The 22575-nt window shown below is 44.4% G+C and overlaps 1 protein-coding gene across 18 annotated transcripts in view; it reads left to right on the plus strand.

Annotated features, from left to right (window-relative positions):
• The window catches only part of SMARCD3 (SWI/SNF related BAF chromatin remodeling complex subunit D3), a 225019-nt gene that overhangs the window by 186203 nt on the left and 16241 nt on the right, over positions 1 to 22575 (plus strand). For all 18 annotated transcript variants that reach the window (XM_078851894.1, XM_078851895.1, XM_078851892.1 and 15 more), the window contains 3 exons: positions 2229 to 2390; positions 9259 to 9356; positions 10031 to 10166. In XM_078851894.1, coding sequence (XP_078708020.1) covers positions 2229 to 2390; positions 9259 to 9356; positions 10031 to 10166 — 396 coding nt within the window. The remainder of the gene's footprint in view (positions 1 to 2228; positions 2391 to 9258; positions 9357 to 10030; positions 10167 to 22575) is intronic.

Genomic DNA, 22575 nt, shown 5'->3' on the forward strand with positions numbered 1-22575 from the left:
GCCTGAAGCCTGAACCATAGTACTTCCAGGCAGTGTTAAACAAAGCTGGGCTGTGAGCCAGAGGCAGGTCCCACTCACAGAAGTTGGCAAGAAAAGGTTGTTAGAAGCACGTGCACACACACATAAGTGCTAATGAGAGGAACTTGTGCCAAGATGGCATCAGAACGCTCCACAGACATAACAAGGAACAGGCAGGTGCATCTTAAACACAGGGTCAAAAAGACAACATGATGGATAGATTTGTTTGAACTATAATGAGTAATCTGTCCTGCCACTGTATAAAAGTAGGTTCAGGAGTGCATACCTTTGTCCAGCCTAGGGGGCAGTGGAGTGTCCTGCCACTGACTTAGCTGTATCCATTGCCAGGGAGCACAAATTCATAGTATGCCCTGTAGAGTCTATAGGGAACTATTACTGTGCTTTGTTTGACAATAAACCTGGCTCGGGTTCCGTCGTACCTTACAAGAATCTGTGGTTTTTGGGGGTGCTCTCGGGGTCTGCTGTATTAGCTATCTGTGCAGAGCTGGGGCAGCACACAGAGGGAACTCGCACGCAGCCGACTGTTATCATCATCGAACAAGACCAGAGCACCACACCGGTAGCTACTGACAACACTCACCTTCTTGTAACTTGTTCTTCGAGCTGTGTTGTTCATGTCCATTCCAATACCAACCCTCCTACTCCTCTGTCGGAGTAGTCGGCAAGAAGGAACTGAGGGGGTGTAGTGTCGGCCTCTATATTGGAGGCCGTGAAGGTGCGACTCCAGGGAGCGCCCAGGCCGACCCTATGGTTGCTGCTAGGGGAAAAATCTTCCAGCTATTGTGAATGTGCACGCACACACATCTGATTGGAATGGACATGAACAACACATCTCAAAGAACAACAGTTACGAGAAGGTGAGTAACCGTTTTTTTCCACCACTCTTGTTTCTAGTTAAATCTTTATTCTTTCTTAAATAAACCTTCTTTTGTTATAAGTGCTCACAAGTGCTATGTACTTTACAGGAGCTATGGTTTAAGGTAAAACTGGCAAACAGGGGCATGCTGTACCTTTGGGTGCAGAGGCTCTGGAAATTATGTGAGTAGCCTGTGTCAGGGTCTGGATATGAGAGGGAACGATTCAAAGCATATTTGCATATTGAGATTTCTCTCTGCCTGAGTCAGAGGAGGGATTTGAATCCATATCTCCTACCTCTCAGATGAGTGTATTAATCACCAGGTCATAGAGTCATTCCTTTTCTTTCTTTCTTTCTTTCTTTCTTTCTTTCTTTCTTTCTTTCTTTCTTTCTTTCTTTCTTTCTTTCTTTCTTTCTTTCTTTCTTTTCGACCCAATGAATATTTAAGTATTTATGCATAGCCTATAGCCTGGTGGCTGGATCACTCACCTGGGAGGGAGGAGAGCTGAGTTCAAGTCTCTGCCCTAAAGAATATCTAAGTATTTATATAAAGTGTATAAGCATCAGCAGGCATGAGGTGAGAACAGAATAACTTCTAGTCTGGTTGTTGGGATGCTCACCTAGAAGGCAGAGAGAGTTGAATTCAAGTTCCTGTTTCAGAGTGGGGATTCAAATGTGGATCTCCCAGATCCTATACAAATGCCCTAACACTAGACTAAAGTTTATAAGGGATGGACAGACACACACTTTCAATTTGCTGACAAATTCTGAAAATTTTTGAAAATGAGCCAAATATTCTAATTTTTTTTGGTTTGCTCGCTGAATCAAAAAATCAGTTGTTTGCCCTGGTCTATTTATAACTCATTTTAGCTAGGAGGCTGGATATCTTAGATGACTGCTAATGGGACTTTCTAGATCGTAGATCCCTGATTCAAATTTGGACTGGATCAATAGTGATGAAAAGTTGTTACCCTCTGATGTCTATTTAGTGGCCTGCTTATATGAATTAATATTGGTGGTTCTCAGTCCAGTTTCTTGTCCCCACATTACAAAAGCCATGATCAAAATTGGTACTGATTGGTCCCCTTGTTGGTAAGCTCAACACATCGGCCAAGAGTTCCACAGGGACTGAACTTTCCTTTCACCCTTAAATATTGTTCTTCCAGGGCAGGGTTGAGGCACACTTCTTGGGCAGCTTGCACTTTTGCTGCCTTGATTACTTGAGTCTGCCACCTTTTATAAGGAACAAATTCACTAAAAAATTAAAAACAAAACTCACCTCAACCCTGTGCATCTTTCTGTCTGTCTGTTTCTGTCTCTCTCTCTGCTGTAGCCTCCACAGTTTAAATTGGACCCACGACTGGCCCGTTTGTTGGGAATACACACTCAGACCCGATCAGCAATTATCCAGGCCCTCTGGCAGTACATCAAAACAAACAAACTGCAAGACTCCCATGATAAGGAATACATCAACTGTGACAAATACTTCCAGCAGGTAACTCCCTATTGATAGCAAGATCTCTTAAAAGTTTGGGACTAGCACCTGGCTGTTTCTTGAATGGGCAGGAGGTACTGAAAAAAAGTTTCCTTTTATAATTCTCTGAATTTCTTCAGTTCCACATGGCTGTCAGCAGGCACTACCACCAATGAGACAAACACTCTTCGCATACCTTTATTTTGCAGTGTAGACAAAGCCCCCAGAGTCACATACCCACGTAGTTCTTCCTTCTACTTTGCAGTGCTGGAAGGAATTTTTCATGCTTTTCTGTATTCTGTATTAATTGCTTTGTACAGCTCTGACTCATGAATCAAAGCTTTTCTAATTACCATTTTATACCAGTCTTACAATATAACCTACTAATTCTGAATGGTTGATTATAGGGACAAAGTGAGTGAGGTAATGCTTTTTATTGGTCCAACTTCTGTTGATGAAAGGGACAAGTGTTCGATCTACACAGCACTTCTTCCGGTTGGTTATACACAGACTCCTCCAGTCTGGCAGAAGTGGAAGGACATGCCATATGTCTCTTGAAGGGCAATTTTCTCCTAGATTTGCAGTAACTTGTAAGATTTCACTTGTGATCTCTATGTAATGATTTGAACAGTTATCTCCTCAAGACCCATTTCTGCTATGACACCCATGTGAAATTAACCAACCAAGCCATGCATTAAAAAGAATCCTCACCCTTTTCTCTCCGTCACACCATGCAGTACTCTTGTTCAGGGAATGTCTTCACTGCCCACTGGATTGGCGGACAGCGATTGATCCAGCGAGGATCGATTTATTGCGTCTAGTCTAGATGCGATAAATCGACCCCCCGAGCGCTCTCCCGTCGACTCCTTGTACTCCAGTGCCGTGAGAGGCGCAGGCAGAGTCGAGGGGGGAGCAGCAGCAGTTGACTCACCGTGGTGAAGACGCCACGGTAAGTCGATCTCAGTACGTCAACTTCAGCTACGTTGCATAACTTAGATCAATTCCCCCCCGCCCCCAGTGTAGACCAGGACTGAGTAATGTTGTCTTATGGGTGTTAACTCCAATTCCCCTGCCCTCCTTGTTTCTATCTATGTACATCACGTCTAACTTAGTTTGTAAGCACCTCAGGGAAAGATCATTTCATCTTTCAGTTATGGGAGAAATAAATTATGAATATTTTAATGGGCACAAGGTAATTAAAGCTTTATTCTTAGCTTCCTTTCTAACTCTCCATTTTGAGTTGCTCATCATTCTTTTTCCAGTTGAAGTGACTCAACCCAAAGAGGACTTTTTATTTTTTGAAAGTTTGAACAAAATTATTTCAGCTATTATTTAAAATTATTTGAACATGAAAGGCACATTTGTCTTTGTCCCACTATATCCCAATCAGAAATTTAATATTTCTGTAACCCAAAACCTTAAATGTTTAGACACTTTGAACTTACCCTTTTTGAGAGATAATGGGTAAAATTTCCAATAGCTCTTAAGTCTCATTTTTAAAAGTGACTTGAGTACTTGAAGCCTGAATCCCATTGAAACTCAGTGGGACTTCTTCCTAAGTACCTAGGTCACTTTTGAAAATTTTACCTCTTACTTTGATCTAAGGCTAAAGATAAATTTCTTAACTTGGTTCTTTATTTTTAAAGATCTGAGGACATAATTAGCATTTAAACTTTGACCTCTTTACACCACTCTTAAGATATAAAGGGACCTTTAAGTGAATAATTATATTCACTTGTAGGTTTACTTTTTTGCCCCCTCCAAGACCCCTTTATATTGCCAGAGCAGTATTCAGTGGCCTTAGTGTAAATGAGATGCAAACCCATGAGCCTGCACATTTGGGAGCTGGTTGCCTGCAAGGTAATGTTTTTTATCTGGCTTTCTGAGGCATTGTTTAAGAGAGCAGTAGTAGCATGTTCAGTGTAGCGACATTGTTAAGGAAAAAAGCTTAACCCATCAGTGCCCTTAATCTATCCAGGTTCTTGTATTGGCACCCATCATCTTAGTATGTAAGTGAGAGTAAGAATAACAACGTTGATCTATCTCAGTCTCCCTCCCTCCTTTTCTTGCTAGCAACAAGGGGATTTAAGGTTTGTTCTGAACTATGGTAACACAGTAGTGTTGGTTTGAGGAAGGTGTTATTGCAGGAAAGCATCGTGAATGAAGAGGTGGGATTGGCGGCCATTCTTATTTCATATGGCAGTGAGTTCCATAGTTTTGGTGTGGTTCCTGGGATGGTTCTGTCTCTTACAGTCATGAGTCTTGTTGAAAGCAGTGGTGTGAATGTGGGGTCATGATGAAAGAGGGGTGTCTCAGGGAGCCAGGGCCAGTCCCATGTACAGCTTTGAATATCAAGGTAGACACCTGGAATTGGACTCAGTGCAGAGAAAAGTGCTGTTGGGGGTGCTCTGTGCTGCTGAGAATGTCACTAAGCATCTGGGCTGCTGCATTCTGATTAGTTGAAACTTCCTAAAACCATAGGGCTTCATTCCTGGACATAGAGAATTGCAGTAGTTAAGCGGAGAAGTTACGAAAGGGTGGATCACAATGTGATAGAATGAGACAAATCATCTGGCCTGCTGCAGATGGAAGCTGATGTTTTTTGCCACAGTTATTTGGGTGGCTATTTGGGTATCTAGGTTCCATGCAGAGTCTGAGCGGATCCCAAGGCTACAGACCAGATTAACAATCCAGGGGAAGATACTTTTAGTGGGTGGGGTTGTTATGAAGGAAGAAAGTTCTTCAAAGCCCTTAATGTAAAAGTTCAGTTTGCTGAATAGCCACTGATTATTACAACTTCTAGAAGCTTTTAGTGTATGGGAGAAATGGTCCATGCTCCAAAGGGCACACAAGGTAGTTAAAAACAAGATTGAATAAGTGATTGTGAAAAATGATAGAAGAGAGGATGTGATGGAATCCAGTGATTTAATCAGGTAGTTTGCAAGGTGGCAACATGCATAAGTGGAATATTCCAAACCATATTCATTACTTTTTAAAGATCCTCTATTGTTTTCTGTTCTTAAATGGCCTTTGTCTGTTTTTTAAAGTTCTTAAACCTCTTGCTGTTTCTGGTTATTATAATATATAATAATGGATGGAAATGTTAATATACCCCCCTCCATGGGCATGTTGGGCAGCAGCTGAATATAGGGGCCCTTATGGTTCCACTTTCTGAGGAGGAAGAAGGCAGAATTCAGGGAGCTGTGAACTATGGCAGATTAAATTCAATGTAGATAAATGCAAAGTGATACAGATTGGAAACAATAATCTCAGCTGTATATACAAAATGGTGGGGTCTAAATTAGCTGTTACCACTCAAGAAAGAGATCTTGGCAGCAGCATCAATAGTTTCTGAAAACAATGTGAAGCAGCAGTCAAAAGAGCTAACTAAATGTTAGGAGCCATTAGGAAAGAGAGAGATAATAAAACAGAAAATATCATAATGCCTCTATATAAATCCATGGTACACCCACAAGTTGAATACTGTGTGTGGTTCTGGATACCTCAACTCCAGAATGATATATTATAATTGGAAAAGGTGCTGAGAAACAACAAAAATGATTAGGGGTATGGAACAGCTTCCATATGAGGAGAGATTAAAAAGATTAAGACTGTTCATCTTAGAAAAGAGACAACTAAGGGAGGGATATGACAGAGGTTTTTACAGTCATAAACGGTATGGAGAAAGTGAATAGGAAAGTATTATTTACCCTTTCATCTAACACAAGAGCTAGGGATCACCTGATGAAATTAATAGGCAGCAGATTTAAAACAGACAAAAGGTGCACAATACACAGTCAACCCATGGAACTCATTGCCAGGGGATGTTGTGAAGGCCAAAAATATAACTGGGTTAGGAAAAAGAATTAGATAAGTTCATAAAGAGTAGGTCCGTCAATGGCTATTAGCCAAGATGGTCAGGGACGCAACCCCGTGCTCTTGGTGTCCCTAAATCTCCAACTGCCAGAAGCTGGGACTGGATGACAGGAAATGGATCACTTGAAATTGTCCTTGTGACCGGAGTCCCAGGGGAGCCAACTGTGGTCACTCAATTAGGGTGAACTGCAAAGAATGGGTCAGACAATCCCCAAAGCGGGTGGATATTCCAATACTTAGATTTACCAAGCCAGCACAAAACAGCTTCTACAATACCTTACTGGCTACCCAGAAGCCAGCAACACAGTTGCCTTAAAGTAACCCAGCCTCAGGCCTCCCCAAGATACCCAAGTCAAATATGATAAGGATTACTGAAAATCTTATTCATCATATAAAAAAGTTCTACCAATCCTAAAGGATCGGACTCATTACCTCCCAGGTTAATCACTTTTCCAGATCTTACCCAAATACGTGCTTACAGCCAATTCTTATTAAAGAAACTAAAATGTATTTAAAAAGAAAAGAGAGTATGGTTAAAAGATCAGTATACATACAGACTTGAGTACAATCTTAAGATTCAGATTCATGGCAGAGATGATGAGTTTTATAGATGCAAAGAGTTCTTTTCGAAATAGTTCATAGGTTATAGTCCAATGTTTATATCCAGGGCAGTCCAGTCAGGACTGGGATCTCAGTCCTTATGGCTTAGGCTTCCACTGTGTGAAGCCTCAAGCAGATCTGAGATTGGGACCCAAACATCTTTATACAGTTTCAGGCCTTCTTGTGCAACTCGGAATAGGCACTCATGGGAACTTTGAAGTGGATCCATTTCCTAAGCATCGCCGGTAATTATCCACACAGATTAACATAAGGCAATTGCCTATTTTTCCACCATTCATAGATAATGTGCTGTACATTTCAAAGAGAGATGAATACAGTGATATCCTATGTTTACAATTCATTTAAATGTTAAGATGTCCTTTCAATCTCTGAATTAACAGAATACAGAATAGACAGGGGCTATTTGATTACATTCTTGGCCACTACCAATATATATGTAAATGCACAAAAACACAAACATTATTTCCCCATATGCCTTTAAGGGTTGAATTTGAGTAATTTATCCTGCAAGATGCTTAACCCTTTCTGTCATGTGTCACAGTCCTGTTCTGTCCATTCCCTCTGAAGCACTGTCCAAAGTTAGGATACTGGTTTAGATGGACCATTGGTCTGACCCAATAATCAAAGGCTTTGGTGAAGGCCATGTCAAAGGCTTTCTGAAAGTCCAAGTACTCTATATCGACTGGATTTCACTATATGGACTATATCAGGGGTTCCCAAACTTGGTTCATGGCTTGTTCAGGGTAAGCCCTTGGCGGGCCGCGAGACACTTTGTTTACCTGAGCGTCCACAGGTATGGCCGCTTGCACCTCCCAGTGGCTGCGGTTCACTGTTCCCGGCCAATGGGAGCTGCAGGAAGTGGTGCAGGCTGGGCCACCACTTCCTGCTGCTTCCCACAGCTCCCATTGGCTGGGAATGGCGAACTGCGGCCACTGATAACATGAGTTATGAGGAGAGGCTGAGGGAACTGGGGATGTTTAGTTTACGGAAGAGAAGAATGAGTGGGGATTTGACAGCTGCTTTCAACTACCTGAAAGGGGGTTCCAAAGAGGATGGATCTAGACTGTTCTCAGTGGTAGCAGATGACAGAACAAGGAGTAATGGTCTCAAGTTGCAGTGGGGGAGATTTAGGTTGGATAGTAGGAAAAACTTTTTCACTCGGAGGGTGGTGAAACACTGGAATGCATTACCTAGGGAGGTGGTAGAATCTCCTTCCTTAGAAGTTTTTAAGGTCAGGCTTGACAAAGCCCTGGCTGGGATGATTTAATTAGGGATCGGTCCTGCTTTGAGCAGGGAGTTGGACTAGATGACCTCCTGAGGTCCCTTCCAACCCTGATATTCTATGATTTTATGATTCACTGGGAGCTGGAGCAGCCATACCTGCGGACGCTCAGGTAAATAAAGCATCTCACGGCCCACCAGGGGCTTACCCTGAACAAGCCGCGAACTAAGTTTGGGAATCCCTGAACTATATTGACATAGATTCTAAGGCCGGAAGGGACCACTCTGATCATTTAGTCTGACCTGCTACATAAGAATAAGAACATAAGAATGCCCATACTGGGTCAGACCAATGGTCTGTCTAGGCCACTATTCTGTCTTCTGACAGTGGCCAATGCCATGTGTTTCAAAGAGAGTGAAAAGAACAGGGCAATTATCAAGTGATCCATCCCTTGTTGTCCAGTCGCACCATCTGGCAGTCAGAGGTTTAGGGCACCAAGAGCATGAAATTGCATCCCTGATCATCTTGACTAATTGCCATTAATGGACCTTTCCTCCATGAACTAATCTAATTATTTTTGAACCCCATTGCATAACACAGGCCATAGAACTTACCCTAAATAATTCCTGTTTGAACTATGCAGGGTCTTTTAGAAAAACATCTAATCTTTCATTAAAAAATTGCCAGTGATGGAGAATCTACCACAAACTTTGGTAAATTGTTCCAGTGATTAATTACCCCCACTGTTAAAAATGTACACCTTATTTCCAGCCTTAATTTGTCTAGTTTCAAGTTCCAGCTATTGGATCTTGTTATATCTTTGCTTGATTAATCAGCCCATTATCAAATATTTGTTCCATATGTAGGTAATTGTAGACTGATCTAGTCACACCTTAGCCTTCTAACATTATAATGAGCTGTTTGCTACGGCTGCTAGACTAAAGCGGGGATGCTGCCCACCCCATCAGCATCCAGCCAGACTGGTAAGTGACTTTGGAATTTATCAGGAAAGCAGTGTTAATATAAAGAATGCCCGGGCGGGGGTGGGCAGAGCTAGAGATAAGCTTTCAGAATTACCTGACTTTTGAGCCCTTGATTTCTCACCTTCCTGTTCAATTGCAAGGTAGTTTTGTTTCCCAGGGATATTAACAAACCTTTCACCTTGTTTAGATCTTCGACTGTCCACGGCTAAAATTTTCTGAAATTCCTCAGAGACTCACTAACCTGCTGCTGCCTCCAGACCCCATAGTTATAAACCACATTATCAGGTAAGTGTGCCGGCCAGCCCAGCACTGCCTGGGTTTCCCACAACAAAGGAAGTATGAGCCTCCAACCAAACCAGTCCTCCATTTTCTGCCAAACCAGGACCCTGATAGATTATTTTTATGTGGGATACTTCCACAGATGCCATTACTTTAGTACCTCATGAACTTTCATGAATTTATCCTCATAACCCCCTCCCTTCCCTTAGGAAATGTTGTTATCCCCATGTTACAGATGGGAAGTTGAAGTACAGAAAGACTAAGTGTTTTGCCCAAAGTCAAAGAAGATGTGAGTAGTGGAGCAGGGAGTTGAATCTGTGTCTCACTAGTCCTCGGCTAGAACCCTAAACACCGGACGATCTGTTCTTTCTAAAAAGGTACCTTTCACTATCCCCTGCAACACATCCTGCTGGAATACCGAGCTTTCCCCAAAGCCAGCACTCCTGGGAAGAGACTGGAGTAGCTGGGAGCTCCCATCCTGCCCTGCTACCTACAGTGCCTCCTACTAGGAGATGTTGGGACCTGTAGCGTTTGTGAGTGCCACAGAAGAAGCTCTGTTATTCCCATTCCTTGCTAGTTAGGTCTGGAAGAAGTCTCAGCAGATTCTGCTAAAAACTTGGACCCAAGTGGGCCTAACACTTAGAGTGGAATTCAAGGTTCTGTTGTTATCTTCTCCATAGTGTTGACCCCAATGACCAGAAAAAGACGGCGTGTTATGACATTGACGTGGAAGTTGAAGATCCCTTAAAAGGACAGATGAGTAGCTTTCTCCTCTCAACAGCCAATCAGCAGGAGATCACAGCACTGGACAACAAGGTACTGGCACAAGAGTGAAGGATTTAAAGTATCGTGGAGCATGGTATATGTGAATACGCAGTACGAGGGGCATGGAATCACATGCTACACTCTGAGAATGCAGTCTGAGCTGGATACATTGTCACAGAGCATGCTCTATGGGAGTAGATATTAATAGATTTTTAAGGTCAGAAGGCACCATTAGATTATCTAGTTTGACATCCTATTTAACACGGGCCATAGAATTTCACCCAGTTACCTTTATATTGAGCCCAATAATGTGTGTTTAACTGAAAAATACCTTCTAGAAAGGCATCTAATCTTGATGTAAAGACATCAAGAGATAGAAAATCCACCACTTCCCTTGCTGGTTTGTGCCAATAGTTAATCACTCTCCTTATGAAAAATTTGTGCCTTATTTCTAATTTGATTTTGTCTGGCATTAACTTCCAGCCATTCATTCTTATTCTGCTTTCTCCACTAGACTAAATAGCTCTTTACTACCTGGTATTGTCTTGCCATGAAGATACTCATATACGATAATCAAGTCACTTTTTGATTTTCTTTTTAATAAGATAAACAAATTGAGCTCCTTAAATCTCTCATGTAAAGCTTTTTTTTTTTCCAGTCCTCAAATAATTTTTGTGGCTCTTTTCTGTACCCTCTCCAAGTTTACAACATCTTTTTTAAAATGTGGATACCAGAACTGGATACAGTAATCACGTCCCTACTTCAAAAAAAGAAAAGGAGTTCTTGTGGCACCTTAGAGACTAACAAATTTATTTGAGCATAAGCTTTCGTGAGCTACAGCATACTTCATCGGATGCATTCAGTGGAAAATACAGTGGGGAAATTTATATACATAGAGAACATGAAAGAATGGGTGTAACCATACACACCGTAAGGAGAGTGATCACTTAAGGTGAGCTATTACCAGCAGGAGAGCGGGGGGCAGGGGAGGAGGGGACCTTTTGTAGTGATAATCAAGGTGTGCCATTTCCAGCAGTTGACAAGAATGTCTGAGGAACAGTGCGGGGTTGGGGGGGGATAAACATGGGGAAATAGTTTTACTTTGTGTAATGACCCATCCACTCCCAGTCTCTATTCAAGCCTAAGTTAATTATATCCAGTTTGCAAATTAATTCCAATTCAGCAGTCTCTCGTTGGAGTCTGTTTCTGAAGCTTTTTTGTTGAAGAATTGCAACTTTTAGGTCTGTAATCGAGTGACCAAAGAGATTGAAGTGTTCTCCAACTGGTTTTTGAATATTATAATTCTTGACGTCTGATTTGTGTCCCACTGTTCCTCAGATGTTCTTGTCAACTGTTGGAAATGGCCCACCTTGATTATCACTACAAAAGATTTTTTCCTGCCCCCCCCCCCATTCTCCTGCTGGTAATAGCTCACCTTAAGTGATCACTCTCCTTACACTGTGTATGGTAACACCCATTCTTTCATGTTCTCTATGTATATAAATCTCCCAACTGTATTTTCCACTGAATGCATCCGATGAAGTGAGCTGTAGCTCATGAAAGCTTATGCTCAAATAAATTTGTTAGTCTCTAAGGTGCCACAAGTACTCCTTTTCTTTTTGCAAATACAGACTAGCACGGCTGCTACTCTGAAACCTGTCATTATACTGGTTTAGTTACAGCTGTACAACTTGAAAGGGTGAATGCAATTGAATCAGTGTAAAGGTGCTAATTCTCATAAACTATTCCAGTGTAATAAGCACCTTTATGCCAGGAAAACTGTGCCACACTAGGGTTTGTACCAATTTAGCTATTTCACTGTAAAATCACACCTCTAACCAAAATAGTTAAATTGGTAGAAAAACTATGTGTATACCTTCCACTTTCACTGAATGATTGTAACAGTTGGGGTGTTGAATGTTTAACAACAAAGTCCTTTCACAAAATATTTATTAGTCATTTCAGTTAAATAGGCGGTAACAAAGTAACCAAAAAGGGGTTTTAAACTATATGACTTAGGCCAGGTCTACACTGCAAGCTTTTGCCAGCATAGCAATGTTGGTTACGTCTGTGATTTTCTGTGACATTTTTGTCCTATCAGAAGTCCTAGTGTAGATACAGTTGTACTAGCATAAAAGTGCTTTTGCTGGCTTAGCTTATTTTGTCCAATGACTCAATATAAGCTATACCGGCAAAATAACTTTTTTGCATTTACATAGGAGAGTTTTACTGAAACTTTCAAGAATAGATTTGGCCTCTGAGTTTCCAGTCTGTAAAACAGGGATAGCAGCACTGCTGTACCTCCCAGGGGTGTTATGAGGATAACGACTCTGAAGACTGTAAAGCACTCAGATGCTACAGTGAGTGGGACTGTGTATCTGTGATTGATGGATGTGGAGGTTTTGGTTCATGATGAAACCACCCCAATACTTCCCACTGCAGAGCTCCTCTCCCTGCCTTTTCAGCTCACTCTTCCCTGCACTCTTCTGTAGCCTGAACAATTATTCCAATTATAAAATTATTTATTAGGGTGGAACATGCACATGGCACAAGTAGGTTCTTTTTCAGGCAGCTACTTTAGAATTAATTAAGAAGATGAAATCGGTGAAACACACAGAGATCCCTTATTAGCTTTAGTTAATTAGTTATTTACTGGAGGCAAATATAATTGAAATCATAGAATCATAGAACCATAGAATATCAGGGTTGGAAGGGACATCAGGAGGTCATCTAGTCCAACCCCCTGCTCAAAGCAGGACCAATCGCCAACTAAATCATCCCAGCCAGGGCTTTGTCAAGCCTGACCTTAAAAACTTCTAAGGAAGGAGATTCCACCAGCTCCCTAGGTAACTCATTCCAGTGTTTCACCACTCTCCGAGTGAAAAAGTTTTTCCTAATATCCAACCTAAACCTCCCCCACTGCAACTTGAGACCATTACTCCTCGTTCTGTCATCAGCTACCACTGAGAACAGTCTAGATCCATCCTTTTTGGAACCCCCTTTCAGGTAGTTGAAAGTAGCTATCAAATCCCCGCTCATTCTTCTCTTCCGCAGACTAAACAATCTCAGTTCTCTTAGCCTCTCCTCATAACTCATGTGTTCCAGTCCCCTAATCATTTTTGTTGCCCTCCGCTAGACTCTTTACAATTTTTTCACATCCTTCTTGTAGTGTGGGGCCCAAAACTGGACAAGGTACTCCAGATGAGGTCTCACCAATGTCTAATAGAGGAGAACGATCACATCCCTCGATCTGCTGGCAATGCCCCTACGTATACATCCCAAAATGCCATTGGCCTTCTTGGCAACAAGGGCACACTGTTGACTCATATCCAGCTTCTCATCCACTGTAACCCCTGCCTAGCCATTCGGTCCCTAGTCTGTAGCGGTGCATGGGATTCTTCCATCCTAAGTGCAGGACTCTGCACTTGTCCTTGTTGAACCTCATCAGATTTCTTTTGGCCCTATCCTCTAATTTGTCTAGGGCCCTCTGTATCGTATCCCTACCCTCCAGCGTATCTACCTCTCCTCCCAGTTTAGTGTCATCTGCAAACTTGCTGAGGGTGCAATCCACGCCATCCTCCAGATCATTAATGAAGATATTGAACAAAACCGGCCCGAGGACCGACCCTTGGGGCACTCCACTTGATATCAGCTGCCAACTAGACATGGAGCCATTGATCACTACCAGTTGAGCCCGACAATCTAGCCAGCTTTCTATCCACTGTGACAAAGTTCCTCCTCTACCTTGGTGGGTCTTGCCTTGGAGTTTCACAGCAGCCCTCAGTTTGGCCATTTTCATGAACCCACAGTCCAGGTCAGCTCCTCCTGTGTCTGACCAGGACTTGGGAGGTTTGGGGGAAACCCGGTCCGCCCTCTACTCCGGGTTCCAGCCCAGGGCCCTGTGGTATGCAGCTATTTAGAGTGCCTCCTGGAACAGTTGTGCAACAGCTACAACTCCCTGGGCTACTTCCCCATGGCCTCCTCTCAACACCTTCTTTATCCTCACCATAGGACCTTCCTCTTGTAAGGCCCCTTAAGGCCCCTTGTAGCATGTAGTAGTTCAGAAAGTTTAGTGTCCTTTTTCTTTTGTAGAGAAGCAAAGTGTGTGTTGTAAATGGCTTGTCTAGTTTTAGTAAAATCCAGCCACGAGGAAGTTTGTGTGGAAGGTTGGTTTTTTATGAGAGTATCCATTTTTGAGAGCTCATTCTTAATCTTTCCCTGTTTGCTGTAGAGGATGTTGATCAGGTGATTCCGCAGTTTCTTTGAGAGCGTGTGGCAAATAAAACAGTCGGAGAACACTTCAGTCTCTCTGGTCACGCAATCACAGACATGAAGGTCGCTATCTTAAAACAAAAAAACTTCAAATCCAGACTCCAGCGAGAAACTGCTGAATTGGAATTCATTTGCAAATTGGATACTATTAATTTAGGCTTAAATAGAGACTGGGAGTGGCTAAGTCATTATGCAAGGTAGCCTATTTCCCCTTGTTTTTTCCTACCCCCCCCCCCCCAGATGTTCTGGTTTAACTTGGATTTAAACTTGGAGAGTGGTCAGTTTGGATGAGCTATTACCAGCAGGAGAGTGAGTTTGTGTGTGTATGGGGGTGGGGGAGTGGGGGGGGTGTGTGAGAAAACCTGGATTTGTGCTGGAAATGGCCCACCTTGATTATCAGGCACATTGTAGGGAGAGTGGTCACTTTGGATGAGCTATTACCAGCAGGATAGTGAGTTTGTGTGTGTGGTTTTTGGGAGGGGAGTGAGGGGGTGAGAGAACCTGGATTTGTGCAGGAAATGCCCCAACTTGATTATCATGCACATTGTGTAAAGAGTTGTCACTTTGGATGGGCTATCACCAGCAGGAGAGTGAGTTTGTGTGGGGGGGTGGAGGGTGAGAAAATCTGGATTTATGCTGGAAATGGCCCAACCTGATGATCACTTTAGATAAGCTATTACCAGCAGGACAGTGGGGTGGGAGGAGGTATTGTTTCATATTCTCTGTGTGTATATAAAGTCTGCTGCAGTTTCCACGGTATGCATCCGATGAAGTGAGCTGTAGCTCACGAAAGCTCATGCTCAAATAAATTGGTTAGTCTCTAAGGTGCCACAAGTACTCCTTTTCTTTTTGCGAATACAGACTAACACAGCTGTTACTCTGAAACCTTTTAAAACCCAGGTGCCCTGATTAGCCTGCCTTAGTTGATTCTAGCAGCTTCTTGATTGGCTGCAGGTGTTCTAATCAGCCTGTCAGTCTTAATTGTCTCCAGAAGGTTCCTGATTGTTCTGGAACCTTCCCTGTTACCTTACCCAGGGAAAAGGGACCTACTTAGCCTGGGGCTAATATATCTGCCTTCTATCACTCTCCTGTAGCCATCTGGCCTGACCCTGTCACACCACCTTCTAGTACATTCATCCAGCCCATACTTCTTTAACTTGCTGGCAAGAATACTGTGGGAGACTGTGTCAAAAGCTTTGCTAGAGTCAAGGAACAACACTTCCACTGCTTTCCCCTCATCCATACAGCCAGTTATCTCATCATAGAAGGCAATTAGATTAGTCAGGCATGACTTGCCCTTGGTGAATCCATGCTGACTGTTCCTGATCACTTTCCTCTCCTCTAAGTGCTTCAGAATTGATTCCTTGAGGACCTGCTCCATGATTCTTCCAGGGACTGAGGTGAGGCTGACTGGTCGGTAGTTCCCCGGATCCTCCTTCTTCCCTTTTTTAAAAATGGGCACTACATTAGCCTTTTTCCAGTCGTCTGGGACCTTCCCCGATCGCCATGAGTTTTCAAAGATAATGGCCAATGGCTCTGCAATCACATCCGCCAACTCCTTTAGCACTCTTGGATGCAGCGCATCTGGCCCCATGGACTTGTGCTCGTCCAGCTTTTCTAAATAGTCCCGAACCACTTCTTTCTTCACAGAGGGCTGGTCACCTCCTCCCCATGCTGTGCTGCCCAGTGCAGTAGTCTGGGAGCTGACCTTGTTCGTGAAGACACAGGCAAAAAAAGTATTGAGTACATTAGCTTTTTCCACATCCTCTGTCACAAGGATGCCTCCCTCATTCAGTAAGGGGTCCACACTTTCCTTGACTTTCTTCTTGTTGCTAACATACCTGAAGAAACCCTTCTTGTTACTCTTAACATCTCTTGCTAGCTGCAACTCCAGGTGTGATTTGGCCTTCCTGATTTGGGCAACACAGCATGGGGAGTAGGTGGCCTGCCCTCTGTGGAGAAAGAAGTGGTTCGGGACTATTTAGAAAAGCTGGACGTGCACAAGTCCATGGGCCGGGTGTGCTGCATCCGAGAGTGCTAAAGGAGTTGGCGGATGTGATTGCAGAGCCATTGGCCATTATCTTTGAAAACTCATGGCGATCGGGGAAGGTCCCGGACAACTGGAAAAAGGCTAATGTAGTGCCCATTTTTAAAAAAGGGAAGAAGGAGGATCTGGGGAACTACCGACCAGTCAGCCTCACCTCAGTCCCTGGAAGAATCATGGAGCAGGTCCTCAAGGAATCAATTCTGAAGCACTTAGAGGAGAGGAAAGTGATCAGGAACAGTCAGCATGGATTCACCAAGGGCAAGTCATGCCTGACTAATCTAATTGCCTTCTATGATGAGATAACTGGCTGTATGGATGAGGGGAAAGCAGTGGATGTATTGTTTCTTGACTTTAGGAAAGCTTTTGACATGGTCTCCCACAGTATTCTTGTCAGCAAGTTAAAGAAGTATGGGCTGGATGAATGCACTATAAGGTGGGTAGACAGTTGGCTAGATTGTCGGGCTCAATGGGTAGTGATCAATGGCTCCATGTCTGGATGGCAGCCGGTATCAAGTGGAGTGCCCCAAGGGTTGGTCCTGGGGCCGGTTTTGTTCAATATCTTCATAAATGATCTGGAGGATGGTGTGGATTGCACTCTCAGCAAATTTGCGGATGATACTAAACTAGGAGGAGTGGTAGATACGGTGGCAGGTAGGGATAGGATACAGAGGGACCTAGACAAATTGGAGGATTGGGCCAAAAGAAATCTGATGAGGTTCAACAAGAATAAATGCAGGGTCCTGCACTTAGGACGGAAGAATCCAATGCACCGCTACAGACTAGGGACCGAATGGCTAGGCAGCAGTTCTGCAGAAAAGGACCTAGGGGTGACAGTGGACGAGAATCTGGGCAACAAAATTTTGGGCAACAAAAATTATTAGAGGCCTCGAACACATGACTTATGAGGAGAGGCTGAGGGAACTGGGATTGTTTAGTCTGCGGAAGTGAAGAATGAGGGGGGATTTGATAGCTGCTTTCAACTACCTGAGAGGTGGTTCCAAAGAGGATGGTTCTAGACTATGCTCAGTGGTAGAAGATGACAAGACAAGGAGTAATGGTCTCAAGTTGCAGTGGGGGAGGTTTAGGTTGGATATTAGGAAAAACTTTTTCACTCGGAGGGTGGTGAAACACTGGAATGCGTTACCTAGGCAGGTGGTAGAATCTCCTTCCTTAAAAGTTTTTAAGGTCAGGCTTGACAAAGCCGTGGCTGGGATGATTTAATTGGGGATTGGTCCTGCTTTGAGCAGGGGGTTGGACTAGATGACCTCCTGAGGTCCCTTCCAACCCTGATATTCTATGATTCTATGATTTAACTCCTGCATGCCCGAGCAATATTTTTATATTCTTCCGTGCTCATTTGTCCAATCTGCCAGTTCTTGTAAGCTTTTTTGTGTTTAAGATCCGCAAGGATTCCACTGTTAAGCGAAGCTGGTCGCCTGCCATATTTACTATTCTTTCTATATATCCAGATGATTTGTCCCTGTAACCTCAAGAAGGATTCTTTAAAATACAGCCAGCTCTCCTGGACTCCTTTCCCCCTCATGTTAATCTCCCAGGGGATCCTGCCCATCAGTTCCCTGAGGGAGTCAGTCTGCTTTTCTGAAGTCCAGGGTCCGTATTCTGCTGCTCTCTTTTCTTCCTTGTGTCAGGATCCTGAACTCGACCATTTCATGGTCACTGCCTCCCAGGTTCCCATCCACTCTTGCTTCCCCTACTAATTCTTCCCAGTTTGTGAGCAGCAGGTCAAGAAGAGCTCTTCCCCTAGTTGGTTCCTCCAGCACTTGCACCAGGAAATTTTCCCCTACCCTTTCCAAAAACTTTCTGGATTGTCTGTGCACCGCTGTATTGCTCTCCCAGCAGATATCCGGGTGATTGAAGTCTCCCATGACAACCATCGATCTAGTAACTTCCGTTAGTTGCTGGACGAAAGCCTCGTCCACCTCATCCCCCTGGTCCGGTGGTCTATAGCAGACTCCCACCACGACATCACCCTTGTTGCTCGCACTTCTAAACTTAATCCAGAGACTCTCAGGTTTTTCTGCAGTTTCATACCGGAGCTCTGAGCAGTCATACTGCTCTCTTACATACAATGCAACTCCCCCACCTTTTCTGCCCTGCCTGTCCTTCCTGAACAGTTTAGATCCATCCATGACAGTACTCCAGTCATGTGAGTTATCCCACCAAGTCTCTGTTATTCCAATCACATCATAATTCCTTGACTGTGCCAGGACTTCCAGTTCTCCCTGATTGTTTCCCAGGCTTCTTGCATTTGTGTATAGGCACTTGAGATAACTTGCTGTTTGTCCTGCTTTCTTAGTATGAGGCAGGAGCCCTCCCCTCTCGCACTCTCCTGCTCGTGCTTCCTCCCGGTATCCCACGTCCCCACTTACCTCAGGGCTTTGGTCTCCTTCCCCCGGTGAACCTAGTTTAACGCCCTCCTCACTAGGTTAGCCAGCCTGCTTGCGAAGATGCTCTTCCCTCTCTTCGTTAGGTGGAGCCCGTCTCTGCCTAGCACTCCTCCTTCTTGGAACACCATCCCATGGTCAAAGAATCCAAAGCCTTCTCTCCGACACCACCTGCATAGCCATTCATTGACTTCCACGATTTGACGGTCTCTACCCAGGCCTTTTCCTTCCACGGGGAGGATGGACGAGAACACCACTTGCCCCTCAAACTTCTTTATCCTTCTTCCTAGAGCCACGTAGTCTGCAGTGATCCGCTCAAGGTCATTTTTCTAGTTAGTTAGGTTGTTCATTGGCGACTTCTCTATCCTTCCCAGCCCGGGGACTGTGCCCTTTCAAGCCAGTTTTTAAAACTGTGTCTTGTGCCCTTGCTCCTTCTCAGTGAGCGACGAATATACCCACTACTTGTAGTGTCTGGGTGAAGCCTACATAGTTTCCCGCTGCTCCATTTGCTGCTCCTTTCCACCACGGACCCGAGCAACTTGTGAGCTTTGCCTCTGCAATTTCTTAATGGAGGAGGCACTGCGCCCACATGCACAGCTCCAATGGAACTACCAGAGCGACGCCCAACACTGATGGTGAGCACCTCACTGAGTCCTTCTAGTGCGACATCACCATACACACCAAAGCCCCACCACGTGCACAAGAAGCACGGGCACAAAGGTGGCTCCCTGACAGGAACCACCTCAAAGGGCAGTGTTTCTTCCCCAGATCGGGATCGGTCGGGCGAGAAGTCATGCACTACAGCTGATGGTCCAGCCTCAACTTCAGCACTGTCCCCAAAGAGAACGCAGACAGAGCATCGCTCCAAATGCCACCTCGCACCATTGGCCCCATCTGTTCTGGCACCGGGACCCTCTACTTTGCTCCTGGCACCATCAATCCCGCCAAGACCCTCAGGCTCAGTGCATCTGGTCCTGTGCCCTCTGGGCCATTTATTGCCTCTCACACCATCGGCGGAACTTATGTTACCCTTTGTCAGTACTCCACCATGTTCCACACCACAACTGGACTGGGGATTACAGGTTGATGAGAAGCTGGATATGAGTCAGCAGAGTGCCCTTGTTGCCAAGAAGGCTAGCCGCATATTGGGCTGTATTAGTAGGAGCATTACCAGCAGATCAAGGGAAGTGATTATTCCCCTCTATTTGGCACTGGTGTGGCCACACCTGGAGTATTGCATCCAGTTTTGGTCCCTCCCACTGGAGAAGGGATGTGGACAAATTGGAGATAGTCCAGCGGAGGGCAACGAAAATGAATTAGGGGGCTGGGGCACATGATTTACGAGGAGAGGCTCAGGGAGCTGGGGTTATTTAGTCTGCAGAAGAGAAGAGTGAGTGGGGATTTGATAGCAGCCTTCAACTACCTGAAGGGGGGTTCCAAAGGGTATGGAGCTAGGCTGTTCTCAGTGTTGGCAGATGACAGAACAAGACGCAATGGTCTCAAATTGCAGTGCGGGAGGTCTAGGTTGGATATTAGGAAACACTAGTTCACTAGGAGGGTGATGAAGCACTGAAATGGGTTAATTAAGGAGGTGGTGGAATCTCCATCCTTAGAGGTTTTCAAGGCCCGGCTTGACAAAGCCCTGGCTGCGATGATTTAGTTGGGGATTGGTCCTGCTTTGAGCAGGGGATTGGACTAGATGACCTCCTGAGGTCTCTTCCAACGCTAATATTCTATGATTCTATGAATCTCCCTAACATGGTGGGTTGCCCCTATTATAGGGTTGCCTGAGCCCTAAGTGCCCTCCTTCCATGTCCAAACTTAGCCTTCTCACCCACAAAAATGTTAGAGTACACTTAATCTATAGGCTGGTATGTTCGTGCATATTAATGACATATTCATAACTATTAGAGACCACTAGCTCATCTTCACCTCTGTTATTTCTGTTATAATCAGTTATTTCCATGTTTTTTGTGGTGTACCTGTTAAGTCTGAAACAGGACAGGAACTTGGGTGGCCTTACCTACCAACTTACTTTAACTTGCCTACTTATCTATGTGAAAGGTCACAAACATATATACTGTATGCTTTAGCTCATCAGCACCTGTCTAGGGTAAAGGTCTCGAACAGATGTATGTTAACTTGCCTTAGCTTAACATACAGAATGTTACCTGTAGGTTCCTTCCATTACAGCTAAAATACTCTAATACAAATTGGTAAACCTATTATAATAACAAATAATAAACTTAAATGATTAAACTCATAACAAAATATATATATGCAAGCAAGCAGGCTAGCTTTATAGGCTACAAGCCATACTTGCGTGACTGGCTGGTGCAGGGAAGATATTTTCATCAGTCCTCAGTCTGTGTGCTTCACGCTCTGTTCCAGAGCCTGGGTATGAAAGTCAATTGTGGAGAAAGTGAACTTGGCACCCCCCTATTTCTCCCCCAGTCCAGTGAATCAGATTTCTCAATGTGATCCTGGACTTCACAAGATCCATGCCCTACCTCTCCCAGGACAGCTTCAAGAATGTGCTGGCACCAGTTCTACAGTTAGAATCAAACCCAGATGCAGATGTGTAAGGATGTGTCTCACCACTCTTTGTCATGTGGCCTCCTGTGCCTTTGTGACAAATTCACCTCAATTGCATGCGAGGTTGATTGAGATAGGTTTACAAACTCACCAGATGTCATCTAGACATGCCTCTCTGTGTTCCCTCTACTCATGTCATACCTGAAATTATGGAAGGACCTCGCAAATACCTGCAGAGGGGTCTCCTTCCACCCCAGGACCTTCTTAATAGATGCTTCGCTTTTGGGTTGGGAAATGTGCATGGAAGACCTTGGTGTACAAGACCTATGGACTGCAATGAAAACAAAAATGCACATCAATCTTCTGGAGCTCAGAGCTATGTTCAAAGCATTCAAGTCCATTCTCCAATAAATCAAGGAATAGACAATCCAAATAATGACCGAAAACATGACCACCATAGTCTACATCAACAAGCAGGATGGCATGAAGTTTTTTCCCTCTCTCCCAGGAAACCATCAGACTGAAACTAGTGCAACAGCTGTACTGGGGCAGCCCGGCTTCCCCAGGGGGCAATTTAAAGGGCCTGGGGCTCCCAGCAGTTCTGCCACTACTCCAGGGCTCCGGGGGCTATATAAAGGACTGGAGCAATAGAAGCAGGGGAGCAGCAGGCTCTTTAAATAGCCCCCGGGCTGCTGCTGCTACCACCCGGTGGGGGGCACTTACCTTACAGGGTGGGCTGGGGTTGGCTCTGACCCCCTCGGCACCATCCCTTCCGCCCTAGGCACCGCCCCTTCTGGGGGCCAGAGCTGGCCCCAGCATACCGGTAAGTCACTGGACTTATTTTCACCCCTGTATATCACATTGGTAGATGTGCAGATGAATGAGCCCCTGATGGTGTGGCTGATGTGGTTAGGTCCTATGATGATGTCCCTTGAATAGATATGCGGACAGAGTTGGCAACAGGGTTTGTTGCAGGGATTGGTTCCTGAGTTAGTTTTTTTGTTGTGTGGTGTGTAGTTGCTGGTGAGTATTTGCTTCAGGTTGGGGGGCTGTCTGTAAGTGAGGACTAGCCTGTCTCCAAAGGTCTGTGAGAGTGAGGGATCATCCTTCAGGATAGGTTGTAAATCCTTGATGATGTGCTGGAGAGGTTTTAGATGGGGGCTGTATGTGATGGCCAGTGGTGTTCTGTTATTTTCCTTGT

Source organism: Lepidochelys kempii, chromosome 2 (assembly GCF_965140285.1).
Source record: "Lepidochelys kempii isolate rLepKem1 chromosome 2, rLepKem1.hap1, whole genome shotgun sequence".
Taxonomy (NCBI): Eukaryota; Metazoa; Chordata; order Testudines; family Cheloniidae; genus Lepidochelys; species Lepidochelys kempii.